The sequence below is a fragment of the Lepus europaeus genome, chromosome 1, assembly GCF_033115175.1.
Source record: "Lepus europaeus isolate LE1 chromosome 1, mLepTim1.pri, whole genome shotgun sequence".
Lineage (NCBI taxonomy): Eukaryota > Metazoa > Chordata > Mammalia > Lagomorpha > Leporidae > Lepus > Lepus europaeus.
In genome coordinates this window covers 130,408,636-130,418,094 of record NC_084827.1, presented here as the reverse complement: position 1 = coordinate 130,418,094, position 9,459 = coordinate 130,408,636, and the positions used below count along the sequence as shown (strand labels likewise).

The 9,459-nt window shown below is 38.6% G+C and overlaps 1 protein-coding gene across 1 annotated transcript in view; it reads left to right on the top strand.

Moving 5' to 3' along the window:
* The first annotated feature begins 3,766 nt into the window (after positions 1 to 3,766).
* Positions 3,767 to 9,459, top strand: part of ZSWIM2 (zinc finger SWIM-type containing 2) — a 29,725-nt gene continuing 24,032 nt past the window's right edge. Inside the window, exons 1-3 of the mRNA XM_062201054.1 lie at positions 3,767 to 3,931; positions 4,992 to 5,068; positions 6,434 to 6,474. Of these exons, the coding sequence (XP_062057038.1) occupies positions 3,767 to 3,931; positions 4,992 to 5,068; positions 6,434 to 6,474 (283 nt within the window). The remainder of the gene's footprint in view (positions 3,932 to 4,991; positions 5,069 to 6,433; positions 6,475 to 9,459) is intronic.

The following is a 9,459-nucleotide window of genomic DNA, read 5'->3' as shown; positions in this document are numbered from 1 at the left end:
CTCTCTCTCTCACTGTCCACTCTGCCTGTCAAAAAAAAAAAAAAAAAAAAGTTCTACTAAACATTTTATTGGACAGTCCTCGGTAAGACCAAAAAAACTCTTTCATACTCTGATTATTCTTTAAATATCTTGGCTTTAAGGATGGACAAACCGTTTTAACATCTCCATCCCCTTACTAATTTTGGTAGCTCTCCAACAGTTTATACTATTCATATAAAATTACAAATACACAGAGGAAGGAATTATACAAGAGCAACAGCCCTTGGGATCACTCTTAGAATTTTGGCTACTCAGAGGGGCTTGACATTCTGGTGCAGCATGCCAAGCCACCTTCTGCAATGCCCACATCACATATAAACATTCATCGAAGTCCCAACTGCTCCACCTCCAGTCCAACTCCTTGCTAATGTGCCTGGGAAAGCAGCAGAAAACCGTCTGAGATTCAGGTCCCTGTCACCTACATGGGAAACCCAGATGGAGTTCCAGATTTCTGGCTACAATCTGGCCCAGCCTCAGCCACTGCAGCCATTTGAGGAATGAACCAGCATATGAAAGATCTCTCTGTAACTCTGACTTTCAAATAAAGGAATAAATCTTCTAAAGAAAACAAATGGATTTTGCCTACTTGGCCCTCTTAGTTCTCTTCATTGTCAGAAGCTGATACCCTTTTAATTTTCTTAGGCTCTTCAGGTGAAAGAAAAACTGACATCTACTCAGAATTTTAAAGTAAAAGTCCCAATCACATTCACAGTGGTTTGCAAATTTATTCATATTATACATGGATGTGCAAAAACTCAAAAGCTATTTTCTTCTATATGTTATCCAATAATCTTTAATAGTCATTTCTCCTGATCACAAGAAAAATAATTTAGTAAACTGTCACTTAGTTATATTTAATAAAATATTCTTATATATATTTAAACAAATATTCTTAAATTAATGGTGTCTATTGTCAAAGGAAATTTTCACTCTATGGATTAATCAGGCAAGGGGGACCTTTAAAAGCTGTTGCAAAAAAGGAGAGAGCTCGAATTAATCTATACTAAAAGAAAAAGCTGGAATTTTTAAGCACTAAGTGAGCTAGTGGAAAAGTATTATAGGATTTTCGTGAGGAGATGGATCAATGTGATCAGGTCATCTGTGCTTGTTAATTAATATTTATCTAAATTAGGACCCTACATTCCCTCAAAGACAAAGATGTAGAAACATTATCTTTTTGAGGATTCCATTTCAAAGAGTTTGCTCCTGGGTCCTCTATAAATCAGACTGCAGTACTGGCAAGAGGTTGGGAAAATATAGCAAAAAGGACCAAAGAAAATATTGATGACTGAATATTATCTAAAGTAAATGCTCTGAGAAAAGGAAGTTCAGGAGTCTATAGTGAGGAAGAAACCTATCTAAAGTTTGGTCAAGCTAAGTGGAACATTAAGTCTATCTTAGTTACTAGCAAAGAGTACATACTTTGAATTTCAGATGTCCACCCATTCCCCTTTCTCCCCTTAAAGGCATATGATCTATGAGGAAACTGAAGCTTATATAATCCTGTGTCTGATAACAAAAGATATGGATCCTGAATCCATGTAATGTCCTCTGGATTTTCGTGGGTCTCTTTAGTAGTGTGGCTAGCCTAATTGTTCCCTGCTGTTGATCACTTATTTGGGGCTGGCCCTATTTGACTTTTTTTAAAGATGTCAGATCGGAGTGGTTTTTCTGGCATATGCCACCACTTGGAATGCCCACATCCAATATCTGAGTGCTTGGTTCCAGTTCCACTATTCTAGTTTCCAATCCATCTTCCTGCAATAATGCTTGGCAGACAGGATGATGGCCCAAGTACTTGAGTTCCTGTCATCCACATAGGACAAACAGTGGGAGCACTTGGCTCCTGGATTCAGTCTGGCCTAGCCCTAGCTGTTGTAGACTTTTGGAGAGTGAACCAGCAAATAGAAGATATCTGTTTCTCCCACTTACTACCCTCTAGCTTATTTCTGATCCAGCACCCTGCTAATGGCCCAGTAAAAGCAACAGAAAATGGCCTGAGTACTTGGGCCCCCTGCCATCCTCAGGAGAGACCAGGAAGACACAACTGGCTCCTGGCTTTGGACTGGCCCAGCACTGGCCATTGGGATCATCTATGGAGTAAACCAGCAGATGGAAGATTACTCTCTATATATACATATAACTCTTTCAAATAAATAAATATTTTTAAAATAAGTACTTTCCAATGAACTAATATTCCAATGAACTAAATATTATTAACACATAAGTTAATTCAATATATAATTTTGGTTCACAATATGAGGGCTTTCCCTAATGTATAAAGTTTTACTTTATCAACTAGCACCAATAAATTGATGGAAAGTTGGAAACATCATAATATGAATATTAGAGTTATTAGTCTGAATAGAAGGGTAGGGGCCGGCGCCGTGGCTCACTTGGTTAATCCTCCACCTGCGGCGGCAGCATCCCATATGGCGCTGGGTTCTAGCCCCGGTTGCTCCTCTTCCAGTCCAGCTCTCTGCTGTGGCCTAGGAGGGCAGTGGAGAATGGCCCAAGTGCTTGGGCCCTGCACCCACATGGGAGACCAGGAAGAAGCACCTGGCTCCAACTTCAGATTGACACAGCACGCCAGCAGTAGCGGCCATTTGAGGAGTGAATCAACGGAAGCAAGACCTTTCTCTCTGCCTCTCTCTCACTGTGACTCTACTTGTCAAATAAAAATAAATAAATAAATAAAAGGGTAGTAACAAAGTTCAATGAGTTAAAATCTTAGATTTGAAATTTGATAGTGTTTATTTGGATAGTCTGCATGGAAAACTGCATTTTGCCACCATCTTTCATCTTGTGGTCTTAGCCATTTTGTCTTCTTTTAACATAATCTAGTTGTGCTTCTTCTCATGATAAAATAGGATTTTCTCTATCCTTGGCTATGTTTCCTGGCCACTAAGTGGTGCCATCTCCTGCTTAGTTTGAGAGAGATTTCAGGCTCAAAATGTGGCTCAAAATGTGGCTCAAAATGTTGGCCCACACTTTACCAATGCTCCCCCCTGGAACAGGACAACAAAGCTCAGAGACAATATGAATTATTGAGTCAACATCACATACCTTGAAAATCTTTCTTAGAACGAAGACTTGTACATTTAGAGTGACGTTTGAGTGACATATGAGTTACGGGCCACCACTCCCCACACACTCTGCCCAAACACATCATTTGAAATGCTCTCACTTTAAGACTCCCCGAAACACACACACACACACACACACTCTTAAAGGACCTAGCTTCCTAGAGGCTAGACCTGTCGGTATCTTACCCAGTGACACGTTCAGTCTGTGTGAATGGTGAGCAGTGGGGAAATGTTTGTGGAATACTGTTGAACGCCAGTAGTCACTCCCGGCTTTCTGACGAAGACGACTAATCACAGGTTAACTTTCGCAAACACCACACTGTAAATGGGTTTGCGACTGATTTTGACACAAAGAATTCACTTGCAAGGACTCAGGAGGAGCTCAGAGCTGTGACTGCTCCTCAGGCTTTCAAGGCGGTTACTGGAGTCATCTCCTCAGTCGCAGCGCCACTTTAAAACGCAACGCAGCCTGCGCGCGGCAGACCGCCCACATTCCAGGCCTCAGCGCTAGCTGCGCGCAAGGCATGCCGGGACACCGCGGCGTCCAACCGTCGTCCCCAAGGCAACCGGCCGGCACCTGTTGTCATGGAGACACCTCCGGGAACCTCACCGAGGAGCTGCCCCCGCTGGCACCTCCCAGGATGAATGGCCGAGGCGCTAAGGCCTCTGAAAGGCGAAGACACGTGAGCAGCCGCCTCAGCCAGCAGCAAGACCAGGCACTGAGCAGCAGCATCTACCTCCTGCGAGAGTTGGGCCCCACTGGCTTCCTGCTGAGGGAGGAGGAGCCGGAAAACAGGGATTTCCGAGTAACTACGCGCCCCCATTTCGCCCAGGGTCCCCCCAGGCTCTCTGGCGTGTTTAGCCACTCTCAGCTTCACTGCAGACCTAGGGAGGGTTCCAGACTCTAAGTACATGCAAATTGCAGAGGGAAATAGCATGTATTAGCAAAGTTTCTTTGTTGTGAGGGGCGCAGGTTACATCTAACTCTTGTAAAATGATGGCCCCTTAATCGTTAGGCTTGAAAGGGTCAGGTTTTATGTGAATATTTGGTTTTCATTACGTGAGTTCAGGGATCCATTGTTAGCAATCACTAGCCCTAAAAATCCAAGGAAATGAAAATTGTGCACTCTATATACAAACCGAAAATATTTGCTAAATAAATAAAAAACACTTTTACTCTTTATTCTCTTGAAGCTCCAACAAGTCTCTATTAAAGGAAAGTGCCAATAACTTGGAAAGATCTTAATGAGGAAAACATTGCTTAAATGTTGCTGAAAAACCAGATATTTCAAATTTGGATGTACCACTCTTGCCATTCAAAAATGATCAATCTCATCACCTCGCAGGAGTTGTCTCAGGAGATATCATTCTAGTGCTATGCATTTTAAATACACAATTTCTGCTATTAAATACATGCATTTTTATCACTGAGTTTTCTACTCTATGATTATTTAAAACATCCCTTTTTCATTGTTGTTTTCACAAGTTATGGTATTTAATAAATTGTCTTAGCCAACATAGTGTCGGTGAATAAAAATAGTCGCCTTGAATAAATTTCTTTACACTAAGAAATTTGTAAGTGTTTTTAAGTTTAAAGTTAGATTTCTTACACCTGTCTGAGTTCATGTCACATAAAAACTGTTTTAACTGGTAATGCAAGTTATTAATCAAAGCAAGGAATAAGGAAATGAAAAATCCTAGAGTCTGATGTCAAGAGTTAAGATTTTCCAGTGGACTCTATTCAACATTTTGGAGTCATGAAAAGTAAATTTTCTCTTCAACACCTTTTAAATCAATTATATATCAACTTAGTTTTGCCCAAACTGTAATTAATTAGCATTTTTAAAAAGTAGTTTTCTTTTAAAGGTTTTCTTAGGAAATCCTCATGTTTGTAACTGTTCCATGTTTCTGAAAGGAGATGAGCTTTGTAAACATATATGCTGGTAAGTGACTTTTTAATGAAGGTCTTCCCCAAAGGAATATCTTGGTGTGTTGTATATTTTGCCTTTGTGTGTTTGTTGTTTTAATACAGCAATATTAAAAAAAAAATTCTTGTTGGAGGAATAAAACATTAAAAATATTAGCTTATCCATTTATTTTTCAGTATTTCATTTAATTATGAAAAGTGAATGGATGAGTTTAAATTGAGAAAAATTTAATAATGCTTTTACACAGGAAAAATCAAGCTTTAGATTCCTATTAAGTGTAAGTGAAATTTAAATACAATCAGGGAAAATAAATTTGTGATAGTTTGTATTTCATGATAATTATATACTTCATTTTGAGGCAATATTATGTTTCAAGGACTTTGTGCTTCCAACAATACATTTTTTAAGAAAATGAAATTATCTGTTTCCATGTATAGACATAGGATTTGAAGGCATTCATTCTTTCTTTACTGGCTCATGTTGGTCAAGTTTCAGAAAATTGTCTTTTGCGATGAACGTTTGACTAGGAGTTTTTCAAGATTGAAGTAGGACTCTATTAAAGGTTACTTTTGTTAAATCTGAATACCCTAGTGTTAGAACCAACTTATAGGCTAATTAATAACCAGAAATGGGGGAAAAAAATCTATTCATTTAGTTTAAACCCAGTTGATCTCATTTCGTTTTGCCTACCTATACTCATGTCAACAAATTATTGATTATATTATCAACAGTTTGAAATTAATACATGAAGAAAAAAGAAATTAAAAAAGAGCATATGTCATGTTTCTAATGCTTTTCTTTATAGGTAAAAAATAGTGTCTTTTTAAAAATGATTTTATTTATCAAGTTTGCAGTTTTGTTTTGATCAGTTTTTATTGAGAATCTACTAACACAACTTATTTCCCTTCTTGACATGAAGATAAAAATATGGTCCTTTCAAATCTTACAGTTTGGTATTATAAAATGTCTTTTTTACATTTTCATTTTAAGTCTGTGCAAGGGCATTCTATTCTGATTTTTATATGCCTTGTTTTGCATAGTATTTTAACCATGTATTAAATACAAATATAATCCAAGTACATAATATATTTAAAATATTTAATAAGTTAATGTATTACCACATTTTTAAAAGTCACATATTTTAATTATAGATATTTGAAAAGGTTTTTTTCATCATGCATTAAATTAGCATATATAGGAAAATAGTCATTTGGTACTCTATCCAGAAAATTACTCCATTTCCAGGAAGTTTAAAAGAATTAGTTTGAGTACCATAACACTTTCAGAAATGTAAATCTTATAATGCTATCTATATTCTAATATGTTTTAATCTTTCAGATTATGTCAAAATGTTTTAATTTTTCTGCCTATGTATATTAGGGTCTTGTTGAAAAAATTCAAGCTTCCAAGAAATCATGAATGTAAGTTTTTTTTATTTTTTTTGCTAATTAGAAGTTAACAAATACAGCAGTTTATTTTATTTAAACATATTCCAAATTTAGATGATCATTTTTCTAGAGAACCTTAATTGTATGTAGTCCAGTTTATTACATTTAAGACAGTTGAAGCATTTTTTCTTTAATAATAAAAGCTGGGCTGGCGCCGCAGCTCACTAGGCTAATCCTCCGCCTGCAGCGCCGGCACACCGGGTTCTAGTCCCGGTAGGGGCGCTGGTTCTGTCTCGGTTGCTCCTCTTCCAGTCCAGCTCTCTGCTGTGGCCCGGGAAGACAGTGGAGGATGGCCCAAGTGCTTGGGCCCTGCACCCGCATGGGAGACCAGGAGGAAGCACCTGGCTCCTGGCTTCGAATCAGCCCAGCACGCTGGCCATGGCAGCAATTTAGGGGGTGAACCAACTGAAGGAAGAGCTTTCTCTCTGTCTTTCTCTGACACTGTCTAACTTTGCCTGTCAAAAAAACAATAATAAAAGTAACTTTATATGCCATTTTTAAACTCGAAGACACTAAAAACAGTGATGAACAATGGACAGTTATTTGTTAGAATTTATGAGGGAAATTGTTCTCTACTACTCACTGTGTCTCCTTTTGTCTACAGTACTGTAATTGTGAGAAAAAAAAATTAGGTTTTTTTTATGTTTGTTTTCATTTACTTGAAAGAAAGAGATATCTTCCATCCACTGATTTATTCCACAAATGCCCACAACAGCCAGGACTGGGCCAGGCTGAAGTCAGGAACCCCATGCTCCATATGGGTTTCCTATGTGGGTGTCATGGGCCCAAGCACTCAGGATATCATCTGCTGCCTCCCAGCATGCATTAGCTGTAAGTCAGATGAATAGCAGAGTAGATGGGACTGTAACCAACTCTCCAATATAAAATGCAAGCCTCTCAAGAGCTGGCTTAACCTGCTACACCATAACACCCACCACACAGCAGTGTCTTAAATCCCAGGAATAGACAGTTGGCATGGCAATAATTTAATTCAAAAATGTTTACTGACTAAATATCTTTGCAAAACAGTGCTTTCTGGAGTAAAAATAGTTTTTAAGTTGATACTTAAATTGAATTTAGAATCAAGCATATAGTTGTGTAACTTTATTTATTTATTTTTTTAAGGGAAAGGGTTTATTGGTGGGGAAACCCGACAGGCCAGAGGGAAGGGGCAAAGAAGGAAAAGAGGGAGGAGAGTGTAAGAGAGAGATCAAGAGACAAAGGGAGCAGTTGTGTAACTTTAAAATTCAGAGATCTCAAAAATGAAAGAGAGGGGCTAGCTTTGTGTTGTTGCAGATAAAGTGCTGCTGTGATGCTGACATCCCATGTGGAAGCATTGGATGGAATCCCAACTGCTGCACCTCTGATCTGGCTCCCTGCTGATGCTCCTTGGAAGGAAGCAGTTGAAGGCCCACATACCTGGGTCCCTGCCACCCATGTGGAAGATACAGATGGAGTTCCAGTCTCCTGGTTTGGTCCTGGACCTGGCTGATATGGCCATTTGGGGAGTGATCCAGTGGATAGAAAATCTCTCTCTGTGTGTCTGTATCTCCTCCTCTGTTTCTCTCTCACTCTGCCTTTGAAATAAATAAATCTTTAAATAGAAAGATACTTTTATTACAGGTCATTTAAATGTCATTATGAAAGTGTTACCTGTAGTTGAGGAATCTTTTGGCCTTTACTAGACCCAGCTAAGAACTGCATTTTAAATTTCAAATGTAAAATAATCATAATGAATTAAAGTAGGAAATCAATTTTTTACTTTTCTTTTCAATTCAGAGGTTTTATTTAGGCAAGCTCCTTACCCCCAAACTATTACATAAGTGCAGTCACAGCAGATATGTTTAAAAGCTAGATAAGAAATTAATAATACATTGTTTCACAAGGTTTTTCCTTTATTTTCTTCTCTCACTCTACATATTATTTTAGAAATGTCTTTCATTTTTCACGTTTCCAGTTTTAACTCTATACTAGTGATTCTCACATCTATCAGCAGACCAGTATTTACAGTTGTAAATTTACTGCATTTTAAATATCAAATCTCCCCGATTTGTGCACTTGTCTTACATTACCTGCCTCGCATGTTGACTTTCCTTTTTATTTTTTCCCCAAAGCTACAACTCTTGGAATTCTCCTTAATTTTCCTCTCCCATCTTCTTTGCACATATATCTGGTCATTCTATAAATTCTGTGTTTATTCACCCTGTTTATCAAGTGCTCCCATCTCTTCCTCATTTGACCTTTATTCAACCTTCCTCAGCCCATAGTGCTCTTCTATGTAGCTTACTTGTTTGCAGTGCTTCCTTCTTCATACTCTACTCTAGACAAAAGGTTCTTTTTTTTAAGATTTATTTATTTATTTGAAAGGCAGAGTTAGAGAGACAGAGACAAAGAGCGAGAGAGATCTTCTATCCGCTGTTTAATTCCCCAAATGGCTGCAACTGCTGGAGTTGGGCTGACCTGAAGCCAGGAGCCAGGAGCTTCTTCTGGGTCTCCCACGCACGCGGGTGCAGGGACCCAAGGACTTGGGCCATCTTTCAACTGCTTTCCCAGGCCATAGCAGAGAGCTGGATAGGAAGTGGAGCAGCCGGGACTCGAACTGGCACCAATATGGGATGCCAGCACTGCAGGCGGTGGCTTTACCCACTGTGCAGGCCCCTAGACAAAAGGTTCTTTCAAAAATGACACTCTCTCCTTAATCCCTGTTCCCAATACCTTCATGCATGAGGACCAGATTGTATGATTCCCTATATATTGTTTCTTTTTCATTTTATCTGTATGATTAAATGTTGACCTCTGTCCAAAATCTTATTCTCAACAATCTTTTCTTTTTTTAAAAAAAAAAAATATTTGTTTTCTTTATTTGAAAGGCAGAGTTACAGAGAGAGATAGAGACAGAGAGAGGTCTTCCATCTGCTAGTTCACTCCCCAAAGATCCTAAGAGCCAGGATCTTCTTC